This window comes from Excalfactoria chinensis, chromosome 7 (assembly GCF_039878825.1).
Source record: "Excalfactoria chinensis isolate bCotChi1 chromosome 7, bCotChi1.hap2, whole genome shotgun sequence".
Lineage (NCBI taxonomy): Eukaryota > Metazoa > Chordata > Aves > Galliformes > Phasianidae > Excalfactoria > Excalfactoria chinensis.
In genome coordinates, this window is record NC_092831.1 from 32,907,918 (window position 1) to 32,930,456 (window position 22,539).

The window sequence follows — 22,539 nt, forward strand, 5'->3', positions numbered from 1 at the left end:
ATTTCAGGAGCCTCCTGGATTGCCTACAGCTCACTGTGCTACTTTTCCAGCCGAGGAGCTGCAGTCCCCCAGTAGGATGAGCACTTACAATTGTGACGCCTCCTGTAGCTGGAGGCAGAAAGCCTCATCAGCAGGTTCTGCTTGATAGGATGGCCTGTAGTAGACACCAAACACAACACTCCCTTCACTACAGCACCTCGCAATCCAACTAAATCACAATAAAAGTAAAAAAAAATAAAAGTAAAAGGCAGCTTTCATACAACTGCTGAAGGCCAAGGAAAAGCAGCATCTCATCTATGAGGAAACCATTGGGAAGGACACCAATAACAAAGGTGGCATAGAAGAGTGAAAAGATGAGAGACTGATCCTTGTAGCATCTGGATGGACCTGCAAGGGTAACACATGGCATCAAGGTGAGGATAAAAGACTGAGATAAGAGGTTGGGCAGGTGCAAACTTATCATGACTGACCAACCAAGGCCCAGAACAACACCAGAGATGGTGCATCACACTCATACCACAGCCCACACATGGAGATGAAGCCCAGACCACATACTTCAGTGACACCGTGGACCTATAAGTGTCATTTTCCTTGGTTGCAATGACACTGAAGGTACACGTCAACGAGGACCTTACAATACTGGGTTGGCCTCCCAAGCACATATAGCACCAGTGCTGAGTTGGGATGAAGAGTACAAAGCCACACAAGATCCCCTAAAATTAAATTGATTAGAGAGCGTCTAAGCCAACTTAGTAATACTCCTGAATTGACCAGTGTGGTTGTGCAAAGAAAGACATAAATTAGAGGCACCGTAGAAGCTTCTTAGCAGTATCTAAGGCTGTTGCCTTCAGTATCCTTATTGCCCAGGTGGGGTTGGACTAACAATGTTATTATTTACTCCACACCTCCCAGGCATCCTAAGGTAAAAGCACGACCCAACTGTACTCTTCTAAACCATCTATCAGTTTTCTAAAAGAAAGCAGAGGCTCTCGACCTTCTACACAGAGTTAACATGCGGGTAGTCGCTGTAATTGATAGCACAGAGAAACCATGACACATAGCAGTACAAGATTACTGTCAAAATACTGTGCAATTGAATATAATAAAGGTTGATGGGCTAGCAGATTCTTTCTTCTACTGTGCATACGTGTATGAATGCACAAGTTCAGGACTGTTTGCTTACCCAAAACCAGGAGGGGAACCCATCCCCAGGGATATAAACAAGGATTTAAGCTGCAGTTTTTCTTTGGCAGTCCCTTTTGCTCGCAGATAAGATGTCCTCATCTCCTACCCCAAAGGTAGAAAGTGTTTTGTCTCTGTTCATCAAGGACTCGAGCTTCAGTGTACTGCACTGCTGGATGAGTAGGGACAGAACTACAGCGCTCTGAGAAATGAATATGTGGTAGGGGCTGTAAAAGCTGGGAAGGGACAACTCTGAGAAGCTGAGGAGGGCAAATGCCCTTCAAATGACAACAGTTCTCTGCACCCCGCTGGGTCACTGCAGCCCTGCTTCACTCCAGCAGGATACCTGGAACGAATCCTGTCCTCATCTACTTCACAGCCAGTTTCCTGTTTTTTCAGTGCCCTCCAACAAGCAGGACTAAAGCACAGGAGAATTTTCACAAGCAGAGCCTCAGAGACAAATGCACTGGCTTCTGTGTTGCTCAAAAAAACATTTAGGTCTTCATCTCAAATGCCTCTTTCTTTTTGGAAGCAGTGAGAATGTTCGGGCTCTGGGGGACAGTTTATGTCAATCTTTCCTTCTTTTCTCAAAAGTATAGCAGGTTAAACTTGAGGCCTAACAACCTTGACAACGTCCCTTTACATTTTTTCACCAAGCCATTGAGCAGCATTATGACAAATTATGGGACCCGATGATACGTAACCCGAAAATCTATGCCAGCCAAAGGCCATAGAGGAAATAAGAGCCTAAAAGAAGTATTTCTGGCAAAAATAAATAAATAGAAAAGAAACTTCTTCCTCTTCACTGGTATAAAGAGTCGCAGATAGAGAAATACCTTGATTAATCATGGGTTAATTAGTCCTCTGATTAACCAAGAGCCTCCTTACGCAGTGACCATTTCACCTACAGCAGCACAACGCGTCAAGGTCATACCCACTCTTCTGCATGGGGAGCTGTGCAGACAGCACTCAAAAACCTTTACAGGCAAAGCTGCCTTCACGTCCTATTTTCTACACTTCTTTGCTATCACGTTTCATCATGGGAATCATCAGTATGGGATCAACACTTCTAGAGGAGCCCATCTCCTAGATACATGGCAAGGATACACTGTGAGACTTAAGGCAATGAGGTACAGCAAACGTAAAATCCACTTGATAACTTCTCATTCAAATTATTTAGCCATGTATTTGTTTTCAACCCTGCGTATCCTTTAACCAAACAAGATGCAAATAAAGCGTGCCAAGGAAAAAACAAAGCTGTCACCCAATTAACACTGCTGGCTGTGAGACACCTACAAAGACTGCAGAAATAACTCTTAAAATCCACGATGAGTAGAAAAACATTTACTTGCCACTGGCTCAGTATTGCCTGCCTCCCTTCACTAAATTCACCCTTCTAAGCTCAGATGGCTGCGACATTCACGTGATAAACAGCATGTTTCACCATAAAATCTGAACCGGTTGTTCAAAAAAAGTTATTTATAACTGACCATTCACAGCCTACTGACTGGCAGCCACCCAACCACAAAGTAATTACGTGCGTGACAATGATGATATTAAGCCCAAAGTAATAGGATAGCTTCCAGTTTTAAGGCTAAGTAAATCATCAACTGTGCTTTTTATGTACAAACACGTTGGTTACAGCATTCCAGTTGTCTGGAAATAGGCACGTCCTCTTGGGTGTTTTGTTTACCACTACAAAGTGTTACCTTGGCTATAAAGCACTAACATTTGGGACAATTTGGGATGACTACAAACTCATTCACCACCTCAGTTTTTCAATATTAATTTAAAAACTACAACATCATCTTTTTCCCCCCCTTGAAATACTACCTTGCATGACAATTGCTTTCTATGCGCACAAGCACTGACGTCCCAAGAGGAGGAGCTCTGGAAAGAAGAAATAACGAGGGAGCTCCGAGCGAGCTGCCAATTCCTTGTCAAATGAAGCAGAGTCAGAAATACTCCGGCCTGGTTTTGTAATCCATCACCATGAACCGCAGCACTTCCTCCCCAGATTAAACAGACAGATTCAAAGCACTGGGGAAGGAAGTAAAAGGGAAGTCAAAGTCAAGTCAATGCCATAACAGTTAGAAATTACCAATGAAGAAGATGTGCAACGCAGCGGTAGAAGCTGACAAGCTTTATGGCTGTATGCGTCAAGCACAACCTCCCCTGGGACATACCCTGGAAACTCAAGTCTACCAGAGAGAATCAACACCTTGCTCCCTTCCATTTTATTTTTTAACAGACTTTTTTTTTTTTTTGCACATTTCAGCATCATGTTCAATTGGAAGCCTTCCAGGGACGCTGATTTACTGTATACATCATGATCCTATATACTACTAGCAAAATATACTACTGAGGAACCTGTTCCATCTGATCCTTGTGGTTCCCTTCCAACCTGGGATATTCTACAATTCTACGCCATTAGGGCCAAAGATATAGAGATTCTTCACAGAAAAAAAGTTTATCTTTCTAAGGCTTCCATCCAAGCTTTAAATAGGCTGCTGCCATGCCTGCTGTCTGTGGGGTTATATGGAGCAGAAGGTAGGGTGTATCTTGTCTTATCATAACAGAAGGATGCGTCTTCTGTATTCAGACAGGAATCACAGCACTAGAGAAAGTCTGGGATGAAAGACACCTTAAAGCCCATCCAGGTCCAGCGTCTTGCAGTGGGCAGTGGCACTTCCCACCACACCAGGTTGCTCATGTGTTTTAAATCCACCTAAGCAAGCTCTCTGGACTTGCAAAGCCTGATTAGCAAACACCAAGAGGCCAGGAATCAGTCACAGCTGTGTTTGGTACATGGCTGTGGTAATAACTAAACTGTTAAGCACTTATGTGCTTAACACATAACACATATGTGCTCACACACATGTGAGGCTTACCGGGTTCTGATGGATGTCCCTGTGATGTGTGTCTCCTGATGGAAAAAGGCATCTCCCCAATGAATGATCTTAAAGGCCTCTTCCAACACAAACAACTCTGATTCCACAGTTAGGAGCTAATCATGGGCCTTCTGCTTTGTTACAACTCGGGAACTAAAGGCTTGGTTTCATGATGGAAACTGGAACGTCAGCAAGCAGGAAGCACACAGCACAAAGAGCCCTCTTGGCACAGAAGAGTGCACGGCACAGGGGTCGAGTTCTCAGAAGTCACCAAACACATGGATTTAGAGGGCAGATTTGTCTTCTAAAGGGGGACAGAAAAAATCCAGCAAGGGGAAGCATGATGTCTTCATCTGACACATGGTTAACACAGTGTTCAGCCTGCTATGAGGTCCTCCCCTATCTCCCCAAGCCATACGTGTGTTTTGACGTGCAGATGCTACTGGGTGAAGAGCCCCGGCAAAAAGCTTGCTTTATTCCCTAAATTCAATATGCCACAAAATATTCAGTTAAGAGAAAAGGCTTCCAGTACTGGAACAATAAGCATCGCTTAGGATGATGCATTTTCTCATGGAGTGCTACATGTTTGATGCACATACCTTTTGCAACTTCTTTTTCTGCATCTTAGTAGGAGTTTGAATTAAGAAGTTTGTAGCATTTTTATAGTTGAGAAATTAACAGAAGCCACATTAGCCTCTAAGAGGAGAAAGTCTAAACCATGCAGCCAGCTACCGACCCTTTCCCTGGCTTCTTCTAAAGGATGCAGATTTATCCTCATTATGGGATTAGAAACAGAGCTCGCTCTGCTTAGTAACGTCATCCCCGTAACATGGGCAGATAAACCGAATGCTCGCTAGATCAGGCACCAAAAAAGCCACGTTCCTGCAGTCTGAAGGTTAAGCTGGATTAATTTAGAAAACCTGAAAATTGATACGCCATCATTTAACATGTGCTCAACATGTGTGCTCAGCGGCAACTGAAATGAAATATCTTAAACATTATCAAACGTTACATCATTAAACATAAATTAGATGGAAACGGGGGAAAGCTAAAAATTGACTAGGAGTTCAGATACTCTAAATGGCTAATACGTCCATTTTTCACCTGAAGCCCTCTCCAATACCGTTTTGCCATTAAGCAAAACCTAAAGAAAGGTAATCAATTCCAACTAAAAAGCACTTATCCTGGAATGACTGTGCGTAAGGCACTTCAAACCTCTGGCTGGCTGCCAAAGCCCAGACAACAGCTATCAATGTTTCTGACTATCACAGGAGCACAAGGGGCCATGCATAATTGACTAGAAGATGGGCTAAAACTGTGCCCAATCAGTGTGTGATCAAAAACGCGTGGAATATTCAGCGCCACTTGATTACATGGAGGCACGTCCTTTCACTCTCCTCATGAAATCTCTTCAAGGTCCAGAGTACTGTAATAAGATCATTACTGTCAAGCGGTACGAATCGCAGGCAATGAGTCTTGGGATAGGAAGTCATACTTCACAAGCTCCTCTGGTCTCTCTCTCTCTTTTTTTTTTTTGTATTTTACTGCGTGTTGAGGCAGCAAGGCGACGAGGTGACAGATAATGATCACATCACTGTGTGGCAACTAGAAAGGCACTTTTAAGAAAGAGCACAGAGATATCAGCTTAAGAGAAACTCTAACTTTTTTTTTTCCCCTGCTTTTTTTTTCTTCCCTCTTTTTCCCCCTCTCTCAAAAAATTAAATAGAATTAAACTGCGCCGCGTTCTCCTTTCATCAATTGTGATTTAATGTCATTGAATTTAATCATCTGATGGATTTTCATATCACACCAAAGCCTGTTACCTCACAGACAAATGGCCAATTTCCTCCATCTCTCACTCACAAAAGAAACCTTTATTAATTTGTGTGTGTGTGTGTAGCGGGGGAGTGATGGAAAACGTCAATGATGAGGTCTGTTGAAGTCTTCTTTTCACCTACTTCTTTCACTGGAGTTGCAGACTACACGCAATGCATTACACCTCTCAGAAGTAACCCATCTCTATAGAGAAAAGTGGAGGGATTGGGTACAGTAGATTAAAGTCCAGAGTATGGAAAACAAACAAGCTAACTCTAAGAACTCATGCGCAGCCTGTGCATCAGCAGCATAGACTACAAAGACAGAAAGTATTTGCTCACCGAGTTTGGCAGCCAATTTAAGGGAAATATTTGATTAAAACCCTAAGAAGCAATGCAGGATTGAAGTGACTAACCAGCTGAGAGCTGGAAACACAAGGAGGTCTATGTTACCATTAAGGATAGTCTTGTAAAGGCGTGCCACTGACACCACAGAGCATAACAAGTGGAATTGCTCCAGTTCTATGTTTTTTAAATGGATGAGGCTGCTATGACTGCACGAAAGGCTACACCTACAGCAAATAAATCTTGCATCATGACTCTCCAAGCTGGCATTTCACCTGCCAGAACCCCGCTCTCCAGCACCTTTCCAACGTGTGCCATTTGGAGCTGCCACCTTGGGGTAAGGTGAGAATGTCAGGATGTGTGTCACAGCAAGCCATGCTGCACGAGCACCTTGGCTCAAGACTTCATATACGTGGCAACCAGGAGAACAAAGATACATTTAATTCAGTGACATCACTTCATGTTTTTAAATTCTTACCACAGCTTCCTAGGACAATCATCTCCGTTCCCAACCCATAGTCACTGTCTAAAGCTGACAGCACAGTTCTAAGGAAGATGCTCATTACATGAACCCAGCAAAACACTAGGGTGTCACTTGTTTTCTTTCACTTATAAAGCTACTTAAAACTTCTTTCTTCTCCAAAGAAATCAAGCCACATCTCAGCACAGCACTCATGCTAAGGATACACAGTGTACAGCTCTGTACTCAACACATAGCATGTGTACTACACTACAAGTGGGACTGCTTCTCATCAGAACGTAGGAAAAAAAATAAGCTTTATCTTCCTCTAGACATCCAGGTGTGTTAGAGTGTACACCAACCAACCACCATCTCGTTCTGGGCCTCAAGCTTTCCAGAATCCTCTTTGCTGCTGACCACCACTGCGAGACTTCTCCTTTCAAGTGGGTAGGCGGAACATGCAGCCTCTTCCGACCCTGAGCTAGCAGCACTTTGAAAGAGAAGAAGGGATCTTTCAACTTGTTTAGCCTGCAATGAAGTAGGTTAAAACAATAGATGAGCTTCACCTCCCTTGTCTTTCACTCCTCAGCATCAACATAAATGTCTTTCAACAGCAAACCTTTCATGTCAAATAGGCTGTGACGACTAAGGCTGAAGGTTTCCCAACAAGTGACCTTTATGCCTTGGTTGAAAGTAAGTCTCTGAAGATTCGGTCTAGATTTTATTAATTTCTGCCCTCCTGTTTCTCAGGTGTACAGCAATTGTCCAGTACTGCATCTCCTGCACAGCAGTGAATGAAGTCACTGACCAACAGTATAATTACAACTGAAGAGTGTTTTGACAGCGCATAGGTGGTAACCTCTGCGGCGCACTTAAAATGAGCACGTGGCATTACAGACAACACATCTGGTCACATCCTGCAAGTGAAGTTGTCAAGTGGACAAAGAAAGAAAACACAGCTATTCATTTTCCTGTGTTATTTTGTTTTTTTTTTGTCACTATTTGAATGCCAAGTGAAATCTGTTTGGTGTTCTTTTTTATTCATTCAATTATTGCTTATCAGGGAAACCCTCCCAGCTCCACAGAAATGCTACTTTCCTCTACCCAACATTGCAGTCACAGCACCCTTTTTTGCACCAATCTCACTTGTAACACTACTACGGAACACTTACTTTGCAAACTTTTCCCAGCACAGGCTGAGTGCTCAGCCTGAAACCTCCCCACATGGGCTGCTGGGATATCTGGACTGCAATGATGCAAACTCTCCCCTGATGCCACACAGCACCAAAGCTTCATTTCATTTCCACACGTTTCCCTATCTCAGTGCCTCCAGACAAGTATCCAAACCTTTCCCTCCTACTGAAACAACAGATGTCTTTCTAAAAATGCCTCCATAGCTACTCGCACTGTGCAGTAAGTTATAACTATTGATCTCCAATGCCTAGGAACTACCTAAGTTAATAAAGATGACATGATTATCAGCAACTTACATGTAGTTCCTGCATGGCATTGTCTGTTTGCCTATACAACCTCAGTAGTACACCCAAGTACCTTTTTGCAGACTGCAAAGAGCTTTAACTTCAAGTTTTGGTGGCAGCATTGCTTGAAGCAACGCAATCCATCTAACAGATACGATTCCAAAGGTTACAAACTCTTTAGCAGGTGAGTAGATCTGCCCTTGTTGCAGCCGCAGGTCAAGATATTCTATTTCACATCTTCCTTCCAGAAAAAAGGGAGCGACTTTTTGTGCTGGAAAGGTTTCTGAACATGCTGTCCTCTGACAGTGGCAGGTTTTTTCCAGACCATAAAAAGCCCCACCATTAAAAAAAAACAAGTAAAAATCAATTCCTTCATCACAGTGCCTAACTCGGGATTACAAAGAAGCACCAGCATTAACAACGCCATGTCCAGCTGTCAAATGAAGGATCAACTCTCCCACCAACACCACAGCTCATTGCTTTCACCTGTTCCATGCTGCAGGTCGCAGACGTGTTTCTGAACTTCCTAACGAACAGTTCCGCATGCATTTTAACATACAGTATCAGCAGGTAAATCATGGGGAACCAGGAGGGATTTGACTAAGGAAAGCTTAGGGTGAGAAGCTGCAGGTAAAATGCACTTGCATCATATACTACATAGTCAGTTAATTGCTATATTGCTTTCAATTCATACAAAATGTCCATTTTTTGCAGCTATTATGCAGTTGCCAGAGACAAACACCAAGAGCTGCGTTTCTGTATTTTGCTATGCCATTCTGCTTTTGGAATGCCTGGAACAGGACAAGAAGTCTCAGAAACAAACCGGTGTGTCCCCCCAACTCTGTGCACACTGTCCTGCCCTCCTGCACTCAGTCCCCACTTGGCTGAGAAACCAGAGAACAAATTACCTTTGTGTTAGGAAGACAGTTCTAAAAAGAAACACGAAAGAACCTTCCGTGCCCTTCCAAAGTTCTTTAGAAACCAGCGATAAAGAAAAACGTACAACACGAATCTGCAGAGAAAAATGCACTTTGGAAAGTTTACTGAGTTGCTAATCACATCCATCACTCTATCATCAGCTCCTGTTTCTCAGGGTCCACTGGCACAGTCAGGAGCATGAGGGCTGTACTGGTTTTGCCTGCACTGCTGGGAGGGAGCATAAAACAACAGCACCACGCTACAGTTGACTCTTATCCATGACCCACGGAACACATCTGCCCATCCGCCTGGGCAGTCACGCTGATCCTACCACCAGAAGCAGAGTTGGCCCTGTTGGCCAGGTTGCTCCAACAATAAAACTGCAATGCACTGATCATCTACATTCGATCCTGAGAGGACCAGTCACACCTTGAGCTTTTTGCAGCTCTTAAAATGAGCTTTCTGCAGCTCCGCTTGGATTTGCAGCTCCACTTGGATTGAAGGTTTAAAAACTAGGTCCAAATAAGAGCGAGAAAAGAAACACAGCCACTGGGAAAGATCTTTCTGTGAAGAGTATTTACAGGAAAGCTTTTCATTTTCCTACTTGTTTTCGAGCTGAAAAACCTTCCTATTATCACTGGCTGCTCCACTATCTGCAGTAGCACAAGGGTACCAAACCAGGCCAGGCTGTATGCAGCTATTCCTCTTTGAAACACAGCACTGTATAATCCTGCTCTGAGCAAGCACAGACAACATGGTGGGAAAAACACCGCTGGTTTCTGGCACCTTGCCTAATGTAAGCATTCCTGCTGTTACCCTTAAAACCAGGGACATTTTTTTTTGCAGTGACAAGTCCTGTATAGAGAGAACTAAAAAACCTTCTCTCTGGGTCTCGTTACACTTGTGGAAATTTCACACCAACCTGATCTTCCAAAATAGAAACCAGATTTTAATCTTCATCCAACTGCAGCGCAGCTGCTTTAGCATTTTTGTTGCTGCAGCCATTTGTCTTAGAAAACCAGTGGGAAGGCAAATCCAGTAACATGAAAGAATCAGTCCCAGAAAGAGAGGGCTATGCATCTGCAGACCGTGTGGAGAAAGAAGAATCAGCATGATCTTTCTGGAATGTATGAAAGAGATGAGCATCAGTCCTTGGTGCTACTAACATCACCCTGGGCCTACTAGTGTCCGTCATGGTGATAGCCGAATACTTGGGCAGAGGTCAATGATCAAAGCAGATATGTTCAAGGAGAAAGAGACTGAAAAATGTAGTAAAGTAGCCAAAGTTTGCTGAAGACCAGATTTAAACCTCACTGAACACCTCACTATGCTATAGACAGAAATGCAGGAAGCCAGAATTTGTTTGAAAGCTGACACTTTAAACGTGCCTGAACCCAAAGGAAACCAACCTAAAATCTAGAATTACCCAAATCATTTAACTCTGATCCACTGCACCTACTGCGGCAGAACCTTCCTCCTCCTAGTCACAGTGAGCTCAAGATTTCCAGAAGAAGGGAAGAAGGAAGATACAGCTCTCCCACAACTACGAACAGCCTTCTGTACCCCACATTAAGTCACCTGCCTTATCTCAAAGGGTAGTCCAAGCTGCCAAGGCTAAGCACGGGTCTCTTGGAATACTTTCCTTTTATCTGCTCGATTTGGACTGAATCTCCCGTTGCAGTAGTCCAGCTGAACACCTATAAGAGTTTACATCTATGCTTATTGAAGTGAGGAGGAAAAACAAAAAGGAAACCTAGGCAAACACTGGAAAGAATAGGAATTCAACTTTTCCTGATATAAGTCTAAATTACTAAGCTAAGAACTACTTTATAATCATAGAACAGTTGAAATTCCAGGCACGGGAGAACAACCCAAAGCACCTCAGGCACTCCCTGCACTTGGAGCAGATCTTGCCTTGGCGATGAAAGTATCTCTATTGCTCAGCATCTCAGCAAGATGAGAGAGATAAATGTGCCCAGTGTGGTCAGCCACAGAGTCTACCAAACTCAAATGTCCAAGGAAATCAAGAAGTATTGGGTTTTTTTTTCTTCTAAATGGAAAGTCAGGCAAATTTCCTTGCCCCTCCTCACAGCTGAGAGACGAGGCCTGCTCTCCTAACAGCCGCATGTCTCTCCTAAGTTTGCCAGTAAGGGCCACTAAGATGAGCCCAGAGTTCCTCCAACATGGCAACAATGCAGTGCAGACAGATGCAATTCCAATTGCCTCACGGCTATTGCTGCACTGGGCTGGGTTGTGCTTTCAGAGAAATGTTTTAAAAATAAAGAATTTACAACCACTGCGGCCTGCTCGAAACTCAAAGCAGAAAAGGGTGCCTGTGTCAGAAGACACAGAACAAGGGGCAGGTCAAAGAAAGCTCACCTGCTAATGCAGAGCTACAAAGACAGTGCAAGCAGGTGCCAGCACTCGTTGCTGCTTTTAAGGCTGCCTAGGTATCACTTGGTGCTGCTCTTCAGTTAGGCCTCGCGCTCCTGCGGGCACATTTCTATGAAGTGGGACAGTTTTGTTAAGTCATTGTAAAGAGATTTTGGACTAGCATGCTAAGATGCTGGAAGACGAGGAGAAGAGCAAGAGAAAACAGAGAAGGATAAAGGAGCCACGCAGTCCCCTCTCCAGTTAATAGCAAGATTTCAGGGCAAGGTGCACAACAACTGCAAATCCCTGCCTGCTTGCTGCACTTCAAAAGTCTCCCTGCAGACCGGGACCACACAGGCTCCAGCTCCAGTGACTTGTGAAAATAAGCTCACCAGGAGAAAGAAAACATACACGTATTAACTACTTACAAAGAGATTTTCAAAGGCTTTTGATACCCAGCTGGTCTTGATTTATATTGACTTCCACAAAATGCTTGTGGACAAACGGTGAGCTCTCTGAAAAATCCCCTCTGTAACTTCCCACTGAGGTATGAAAATAAGTGGTGTAAAAAAGGGATTGTTAAGGGAAAAAGAGGAGAAAAAAAAAAAAATAAGAGAGGCAAATTAAAAATGAAAGTTTAAAATAAAATTTGGCTGCAGGCCATAAACTAGGGGGAAACTAACAGTAAAGATAGTTAAATGACTGGAAACAGAACGCAACAGGAGCTATTATGAGAAAAAAAAAGCTGATGGCGTTCTAAAAAGGATTTGTATAGATAGCTGAGGAAATAAATTCCGTATGTGACAGGAGTGCAATTGAGAAATTAAATAAATGGAAAATAAGGATGACTAAGTAGTAGTTAACATGCCCTTTCTCGGTTGTATACTATTATCACATCTATTTTTAATGTCTCTTCAGCTGTCTGCAATTGTCATCCTTTCTTCAGAACCTGTTCCAATACACTTTGATACTGAATTAGCTGTTTTTTTTCCCCCTCACTCTCCAATGCTTACAACCACATCTTTTTCTTACTAAACACTCCCTTTTCCCAACAATGTTATTCCATTGTCTCCTTTTTTCATCTCCCCTTCTATGTTGACTCCCCAGTTTCTGAGCTTTCCAACTACCCTTCTTCATCTTTTTTTCTGGAGCTCTTTTGGCTGAATCCTAGCATGTTTCTTTTCTTCTTTTCTAAAGATACAAGCATGTTTTATATCATATCTGGCCACCGTACACATTGTTACCCCTTCAGAATTGAACAGCTACAGCAGCGTTCACGTTGGAAACGGTAAGCTAAACTAAGGAGAAAAAGAAGTCCTTTTTTGGCTTTTGCTTTCTGGTTCTTATAAAAGAACCCAAGCATTTAAACTCTCCCCTTTCCTTTTAATCCTCAGATAACAGCATCTTTACCCCGAGCAGCTGAATATTCAAAGAATAACAGGCATCAGATGATTCTAGAGCAGAAGAGAGAGTGCTAGATTTATTAATACTGAGCAAACACACAAATTCCGATGTGATGTACAAGGTACTGAGTGAGCCCAACTCTCCTTTCTTTTCCAGCCTTGCAAGTTTGCCTGTACCTTAACTTCACCACTAATGATGCTCCGTATCACCTCGGGGAGCCTTACTTTAATTAAACAACTGGTCCCAAACATGTTTCAGACAGTGGAGTTCACTGTCATGTGACATCTCACATCATCCAGCTCCATCGTTAGGAAGATCAGCCTTTTAACTTCTCTCCTTTCTAATTTCTCTGCAATCCCGTTCAACTCGCCAATGCAAAGCCAGCAACAAAGTTGAGTCAATCAGATAACAACACTCTTTCAAACAATGATAAAATAGCATCTAAATTCTACCATGGAGCACGCTTACCTTCAGCTGTGCCTGAGAGACCGTCAGCTTTGAAATTGCTGGTGCTTTTCTTCCTGCGATGTTTCTTTCTGTTGGCATGAGGCGAAGGAGGCGGATCGAGTTTGGGGCTGGTTGTACTGGATATACTTGGGCTGGAGCACACGGAATCTCCTAAGCCGGTATCTGCAGTTTGGGAAAAAAGAAAAAGAAAAAAGGGGAAAAAAATAAAAAATACTGCATAATTTAAATTTAGGATTGCTAGAATCCAAGATATAACCCTTCATGGTCTGTCAGCAACTAGCCTCTTGAGCTCATGCAACTACAGGACAGCCTCCCAACAGCATCAATTACTTCTTGACTGGGTTCAAGTTTTGATGACTCTCCATCAGCTTTAAAAGCCAGGCCAGCTGGAGCTGACCAAAGAGGAAAGGAGATCACTATTATTTCCAATTGCTCTTTCTTACAGAAATCTTACTCATCCTCAAATGTACTCGTAAGATGCTGTAATACAGAACAGAGATAGTGTTAACATCCACTGAATCTTATCTACCAATAGGCCTGTTTATTCGCTAATACAAGCACTCAAGCAATCTTAAGCTAATATTTTCATCCAAAGTTGCCAACATGATTTCAGGTTAACAGAAATCAATTTTTCTGGCTATGGTTAGTTATAGAATCATAGAATAGTCTGAGTTGAAAAGGATCACAATGATCATCCAGTTTCAACCCCCCTGCCATATGCAGGACTGCCAACCACCAGACCAGGCTGCCCAGAGTCGCATCTAGCCTGGCCTTGAATTAGTGTTAAATAATACGCTCTTTTCTTTTGTTTTCCCAATCCAGAATAGCTTCCTTCTCTTCACTTGTAGTGTTTCAAATACAAGTGAAGCTGTGTCCAGAACACTGGTCAGATACCAACCCAGGGCTGCACTTAAGACAAACTCCTATGTTAGAGAAGCATCGGATCAGAGAGTATTTAAAAAGCAGCTTCTGATTCCTTTCTGAGTAGTACAATTCCCATACAAATGCCCACTCGACAAAGAAACATTTATTTATTGTTACAAAGTTTACTTGCTAGTTGCCTACTAAGCACTGGTGAGGGACCAGTTACACCATTAATTGGCTGCCAGTGGAAACCAAACCGAACTCCATATACAACCTTTAAGGATTTCTGTTCTTTTTTTTCCTGTGCCCCCTGTTTTGAAAACAGTGATCAAGCATTAACCCACAAAGGGAACTGTAAGAATGTATTTAGCACGCTGTGTGTAGCGTCCAGGAGGTTTCTGTATATCTGAACAGGGGCTGCTGAAAGCAGTCATCCTGCAAGGGCTCACTGTCTCTCCACGTGCAGAGGAAGGCAAACCCTGACAAGAAGCCATGCTGATGCTCAGCGGGCATTTGGCAAAGGGGATATTGGTGCCCTTTTATATCTCTGACAGTGGAAGAAAAGAAGATTAAAAAGAGGACGACAGCAGAGGCATGGCCAAGAAGGCAAGTCGGTTGCTTCCACTCCTGAATACTTTCCTCTAGTTAGAGGCTTAGGAAGGCTTCCTATGTTGGGAACATGAAACAACTGGACAGAACAGTTGGCAGCAATGAAATGCATAGCCTTGTATGTGCCCACCTGTTCTGCAATGGGGCAACCTACAGAGGCTACAGGGTAAGGACAGCATCTCGTTGCTTTCCATTTGCTCGCTCACCAGGAAACTGCAATTCATAAATATCCCAGAAAGCACAGCAGCCAGAAAGGCTTCCTCACGTATAATGCCATTTCTCAAAATGCTTCACTTTTCCCCCTCAGAAAATATGAGGGCTGTAGCACGTGGGCAGGCCTCTAACTCTCGGCTTTCACTCTAAAAAGAATGATCCCATTTTACTCAAGGGGAGAAAAAAAACTCACAGAAGCAGCCAGCTCGAGCCATGCCCTTCAATAGACTGCTTGCAAAGAAGTGTGATGCATGCCCGAGTCTGCTGCAACCCACAGGGCTGGAGGAGCAGAAGAGCTGTGCTCATTGCTGCACCACTGTCTGCATGTCAGACACGCTGCCCTGAGCAGAGAAAGGTCCCTTCCACCCAAACCATCCTATGATTCTATGAAAAGCTACAAATCCTTAACAGCTGCAAGCCATTTGGCAAGAGAAAGGGGAATTCTCCAAAACCTTCCCTTGTCAAAAACATAAATAAATACAAATGTAAACCTGCACGTTTGCTCCAGGTTAGTCCCATGTCTGGGCTCTAAATTACACAAACAAAACCTGTTTGTGAATGCTGAAAAATGATGAGACCTTACAAACGCGCTGCAAAACTGCTCACCCCAAAGGATGAACCTGCTGCAGTAAATCCTACTGAGCCAGAGCCCCTGTGGGCAATGAGGAGCTGCCCTTGGGTCACACTGCTCCCATTGGGAGAGCCAGAGGGATTCCTTCCCCCTGCAGCAGCAAAGAAACACAAGGCTCCTGGAAAAGGATGCTGGCATTGTAGGGTGTGTTGCTATTACTATAGGGCATGTCGTTATCACTACGACGGGGCACAGCTGTGATTACGATAGAGCACCTGATTATTACAATAGGGCATGCTCTGGTTTTTGAGAGCACCCTTTGAAGATGGAAGTTGTAAACCCTTCCCCTGGGTTAAAATATGAGCAATGGAAGGGCGCCAGGCTCACGCGCCGTGCTTTCCCATTTCCAGCTACTCCTCGTGCCTGACAAGGTATTCTTCAAATTGAAAAGAGGGCTCCTGAAAGCCCTGCTTCAGAAAACTGTAAATGAGTTCAGGCTTCAGCCCGCTGAATGCAATTTCAGACTCCTGACTGAATACAAATAATGCATTTTATTTTGTATCAATTACCACACGTGAGAGCAGAGACGACCACTGCCGGCGCTATTAGATATATTAAAAAATAAAGAGGCAAAGAAAAAAGGCATGCCAAATTAAAGAAAGCAAGAGCCTCATTACTCCACATCTACAGCAGCTCTGATGGAGGCACGGGAGCTCATAAGATGCGTCTCACTGGGCTGGGATGGGCTGTTTTGCAGCCATCCCGCACGTTCAATGTTAGCCATTAGTTCTTCCCAATCGGGCATCAACGTTCAACGCACACCCAAAAAAATATATAATACTAGCAATAATAATAACAATCTGCAGCCTCTCCGAGCTTCAATACTTGAAGTATGAGTCAAAGAAGCAGTTTCACTTTTCACTCGGGAAGCTGACAAGCATGACTAGAGGGGGAATAAAATAACATTCAGTTCGCATAAATATCAAGCAGGCTGCTTGAGACTGATGGGCCAGGAATGTATTCTTAGCCATCATTCTGGCAGACAGGCCCAAGGACACTCATAACTTATTTTACAATCATTTAGTTTCAGCTCAAGTGGAAAACGTGACAACTTATCTCTGCTGACAAGATGGCATATCGAACCTTACAATTAACTCTCCCGCGATTATCTGCCCAGCCCATCATTAGCTCTGTGGTTTTTGATGGACTGTACAGGCAAGCTCTACTTGATGACGGTCATCATTTGCAGGGTGTATATCTGTATTAAGGACACCATTCTCTCCTTGCCGTGGAGTTATCCTGCCCAGCACATGCTCTGCTCTGGAACTGCAGTGCCAGCTTTGCAAATGACATGCAGCAGCACTGCTGCAAAATGCCTTCTCCTCCCAGGAGAGCAGTGCTAGCTGCAGCCTGTGCTGCTGATGACAGGGGATGGAAGATCCTTGCAAATGCATGCACACAGCTGTCCCTTCTCCCCTCTGCCACTCCCTATGCTCTCACACCTGTAAGCAAACCCTTCAGGTCTGGTAGATGGGATATCAAAAAAGATCATTCTGCTGGCACAGTGATGACTTTCCTTTGTACTTGCACGGCACGGGGTGTAAGACAAAGATTCTCCTTGTTCACATCTGATGCTCATTAGGCAGAAATCACAGAACCTGAAAAAGCCAATGCAGCTGTTGTTATACAAGCCGACTTCCAAGGCTGCCCCTTCTCCTAGATGCATTTCATAATGACAGTCACAGAAGAAACTCCTTTCGATTATGACAAGTATTGATAGGAGAACTGAGCGGCAGAAGGGAAGAAATACATTGTCTAGAGCAACAATCCAGAATTGAGAGATGGAACATTAAATGAAAAAAAGAAATCGACCAATCCTCCAAAGAGTCTCAAGGGCTGTGCTGTTGCACTGCATCATGTTTGCCATTTGAAACACGTCTGATACCCTCTCTCTGTATTACACGTTCATAAAACTTAACGTTCATCCTCATAGTTTTACCTTTTGTAACATGTGCAACAAACAAAGCCAAAGGAGAACTTGAAGGATTGAAAAGGTTAAGAAACTCCATCCCAGTCCTCAGTGCTCTGGAATCTGCTTGGAGCAAGCTGGGTGGAGGCACTGGAGATGTCTTTCCTTCTCTGCTCGCCATGCACGCCTCATGGAGTAGCAGCAAATAACAACATAAGAATGAAGGGGGGAAAGAAAAATAGGGCCCAGAACCAGCAGGGAGTGCCCCATGCCAAGACACCCAGATGGGGGCTAAAATAGGAAGAGACAGCAACATACGATGCATGGGAATAGCACAGCACAAAGGCTGAGCAGAGATGCACAAACCAGAGAGCGAGCTCCGTCTTTGGCCCACGGCTCCTATTCTCTGTCACACACACAGCCCTTTCTCTCCCACGTAATGATCTGAAGTGGAAACAAGGCCATTCTGACCTCCTCTACCTTGGTGCCTTTTGATTTATTTCCTATTTTTGTCCAATCACCTATTTACAAAAACCTGAAACAAACCCAACAGGTGATGCTATTCTCTGCAGACCAAAGTTGGGCTTGATCTGGTTTACATTTTTCTTGCATCTTCTCGTTAAAATTTTCCAACTGGCTTTCAAAGTGAAATTAAGACTTGATTTTGCAGAGCCCGGCTCCCTAACACAGCCTCCCTCCCAAGAGCCCGGGGATTGATTAATTTGGGTGTTTGATTTTCTGAAGTGACACAAAGTCAGACGCTGCACAAAAGCGGGAGCGGCGCACGGGATCAATTAAAGAGCAGAAGCAGCAACACAATTAATACCTCCAGGTTCAATGGAAAGAGAAAGAGCCGATGACGAAAACAACAGCAACAGCTCCAGCTGTGGCAGGAATCTTTGCCACGGCCCGAGAAAGGCTGAACCCAACGGGTGTGTTTCAGAACTTTTACTGTGCCATTAGCGTAGATATGAAATAAGCCAAAGATGTCGGTAGGACTGGATAATAAAAAAAAAAATAGCTGGACACTTTCATCTCCTACACATGTGTTTTAAATAGAGGCGAGAAAAGCAATCCTTTTATTTAAGCAGGGGAAGCAATAGACTAAAACCATCTGTAGTTGTATTTCAGACCCATTTCCCTGAGCTGAAATTTTTCTGGCTGTGAAATCCAATGCTCTGCAGCTTCTCTTTACAGCTATTACCATAAACGTTCTATCAAGTTCTTTATATTCCTCCTCCGCCTCAAACTGAAGTTAAAGGGATGCTGCAATTGCACAATGACTGCGTATAAGGCATGGATGTACAGGACAGACATTAAAAACCTGTCAAACCCGCAGCTCGGCGGAAGCCTGCCGACAGTGATAAACATTTGTGAGTGGGGAGAAGGGTTGGCAACAAGGCTTCAGCGTGCAGGAAAGAAAAAGCACAAACATTTCCAACACACACTCAGCTCATCCCTTCGGCCTGTCCGGTCATTGATTAGCTGAATTTAACTCGGACATTCAAGCTATTGAGGGCTTAAATTAACCTGCTTGCACTGAAAGAAATTAAAAGGAAGCTCTGAGCCGAACTGTGGGATGGAGATGAAAGAGCCTCAGGAGTATTCTCTTTCCACGGCGTCTACCATTTTTCCAGCCTTATGTCTAGAGCTTGTAAATCACAAAGCTACCCTGTCATGTACAGAAAGCCCCACTGAATGCCCAAGTTACCGTCTCCTTTCCTCTAATGGCAATTTCAATTAAATAAGAAAAACAAAGGTTCCTTCTCGACACACACACACAAAAAGATCCCCCTACTTTTGGAGGTTCTGCCTTTTGATACATCTTAGCGTGCTTCAAGCAAAGCAGACCTGAAGGCATGTTTGGCATGAAAGGATCGTTTCCACTTGGAAGCCTAATAAGCCACTTTGTGACAAGCAAGGGACATTATCCAGAGACTTGAGAGAGAAAGTTAGTCTCATGACACTCCGGCATATGTATCGGAAGGACTGGCTTCAATAATTTCCAGGATAGTAAGACACTTGTTACAATCTTTCTTATCTAAAGGAAAGACAAAGTTAGCTCTAGTTCACTTCCTACTAACACACGGTGTCTGGCCATCGTAAAGGCAGGATGAAAGCGAAGAATGCAACACAGCACTTTAGGAAAAAAAAAAAAGAGAGAGAAAATGAAAGAGAAAGTATGTTGCTCACTGCATTTTCCCTCCTAGGGAGCACCGTACTGCTGTGCTAGCAAAGCATATTTGCTCCCTAGAAGTTTACACATTGCTAGGAAGAAAAGAAAGAAAAACATTTCCATTTAGCTTTCTTTCAAAGCTGTCTTACAAAGTAAGCTCCTCACGTCCTCCAGAAGTTGAAGATCTGATACAGGGAGCATCTATTTCTGCTATGTTGCCAACACCGGTGATGAGCATAAGCAGTAAAGGCTATTGCATGAGAGGAGCTGCAGGTCTCAGATCCTGACCTAGGAAAGGGCTGCGAGCCCTTCCCCTGCACGTCCCGCCTGAAGCAGGCTGAGGTCAGGTGCAGAGACATTAACTGCTTCCTGAGTTAACACAGTGTTCTAATTTGTCTCATCCTCCGCCACACTGATGCATCTTTGTGCTCCCCTCATCTGTACGGTACGCCAAATGTGCCCTGGGGAAAGATCAAATGTGACAAGTTGTGCGAATGCGTAAGGACAACAAATTAGAAAGCGACTCGTAGATGCTGTAGGATGGCACCACGTCCCAAGGCAAACTACCTCTGTGGCTCTCACCGAGCAGATCTACAGTCTACATGTATAAGGGATGTCTGATTCTCCAGTGCGATGTTTTTGCTGGGCAGCATCGGATCTGTTGAGAAGAGAGATGTGGTTCTTACATGGTGTCATCCTGATTTGCTCTGAATGGCACGGATGATGTTATGGGTGTTGCTTCTCCAGTCCGTCACCTTGACACAGAAAGGAGAGGTGAGCAGTGCTACAGAAGACAACTGCCACAGGGACTAGTTTATTTGGGTAACTAGTTCCTAGCCATCCAGATGGACGGATGGCCCTTTGGAAGAGAAACAGTACGGCCAATAGGGTGGTTTCGGGGCAGCACCTCCCAGTTTGAGCCATGTACTGTTTGCGCCTATATGGCCCTGAAACCACTGTTGGCAGGTAGATAACTGTGCACCCAGCCCTAATTACTGACTGCTGTTTGTGGCACCTAGCAACCCCAGCAAGACCAGCCCAATTAATGGTGACTGGCAAGAAAATAAGCACTTGGAGTACCACTAAAAAAAATACATCCTGGTTGAGCGAGCTGGATAATGATCAAGTACACATAAGACCGTGTGAAATATACTAATTTATATCCTCAATCATCAAATCGATGTGAATAATAAACTCACTCAACTACAAGGAGAGGGTCAGAGCTCTGCCCTGATCTAACAATCAGCATTGTCTTCTGATTGCAAAAAAAAACCCTCACACATCAACATTTTGCTTTGAAACAGAGCCTTGAGGTCTCAAGGCACTTGGAAAATAATGAATGTATGCCTTGCTGAACCATTTCCTCCTAAAATATTTACCTTGTATTTCAACTTAAGCAAAATAAGACACAAAGGAAGAGCTGACTCTCTTCAAAGAGATGCTCAGAGCCAGGCGAAGAGCCACGTAGCCTGTCTCTAGTCTCGTACTTTAACCTCCAGTCTGTATAACCTGTGGATAACTTCAAGCATCAAACTCACTCTCTGGTAATTGAGAAGAGGTTGGGGAACTGTCGACAATCAGTTCACAGGACTTCAGTGGCAAGCCTGAAGATCAGCATTTTGGAAAAACCAAGAGACTCTTAACATTTTCCAATTAAAGATGGATGGCTGCTGTTTATTAAACAGTCACTGAAGCACATCGTGCTAGGAGAAGGCTCAGGCTTTCCTGCTAACGCCTGCCATGAGCACCAGCAATAGAAAGCAAAGCAAACCATGAAAGCAACACTCACGATACTCTTAAGGAAAGGCAAAAACTACAACAGCATATAGCTGAAACATAAAACACACCTTGCTCTTCACATGAAGCAACGGCCCTGGTGCCTTACATAGGTGCCAGATAATGCAAATGTCACTGACAAACTTTTGTTGTTGTGTTTTTTACAACGTTACCAAGCACTCCTTCCTGGTTTTCCCAGCCCTTCTGAGGGTTTGGGATGACTGAAGTCAGGGCCCTTCTCCTGCTCTCGCTAAATGCACACATCAGATAAAGCACTTGCATGAGGCCTCTTGTAAACTGGATACTCCTCAGCCTGGGCTGTGGGTGGCACACACAGCCACTGAATTAAGGAGCTGTATCAACTGTAACAAATGCACGGCCCAGGGACTTGAAAGGAGATGCTCTTCCACCTGCAGGAAGCCAAGCGCCGAGCTTCAGCTGCTCCCCTGCAATCAGCGGGCTGTGAAGGAGATGCAGATCAGGTTTTACACAGAGGCTTCTTTCACTCCTTGAACTGCATATGCTGTGAAGAGGCTTTGAAGTGTTGGATTCCATAGGTAAAGTATACACAACATCCCCGTACCCAATGCTCTGTGATCTGGACTGGAAAGAAACCGAGACTGCAAACAGACATGCTTGATGAGGCAAGCACTCATGTTAATTGGAACAGAAACTTCATTAAGCCTGAGAAGGAATAAAAGCACCATGTGAGTTTCTTGCACACACTTCACCCAGAAACGGGCAAAACAAAGCAGCGTGCTTCTGAACAGACATTAAATGAGGAGTTTAATTACTACAAGCATCTGTTCGGACTTCAAAAGTATGGACAAAAGAGTTCTGAAAGTTGGAATTACTTCAATGGTAACTATGTATAACTTTTAACCCTCCCAACTTTGTGTTTTCAACATCCCTAAATTCTACTTCAGTTTAACATTTCCATTATGGTTATTACATAAATGTATATTACTGAAGTTTAGGTAAATAGCACTCCAGGTATCCTTAAATCAAATGCAGCTCAAATAGCCTGA

The 22,539-nt window shown here is 43.8% G+C and overlaps 1 protein-coding gene across 11 annotated transcripts in view; it reads right to left on the reverse strand.

Moving 5' to 3' along the window:
* Positions 1–22,539, reverse strand: part of AGAP1 (ArfGAP with GTPase domain, ankyrin repeat and PH domain 1) — a 265,277-nt gene that overhangs the window by 59,805 nt on the left and 182,933 nt on the right. For all 11 annotated transcript variants that reach the window (XM_072342546.1, XM_072342545.1, XM_072342547.1 and 8 more), the window contains one exon: positions 13,334–13,495. In XM_072342546.1, the coding sequence (XP_072198647.1) occupies positions 13,334–13,495 (162 nt within the window). The remainder of the gene's footprint in view (positions 1–13,333; positions 13,496–22,539) is intronic.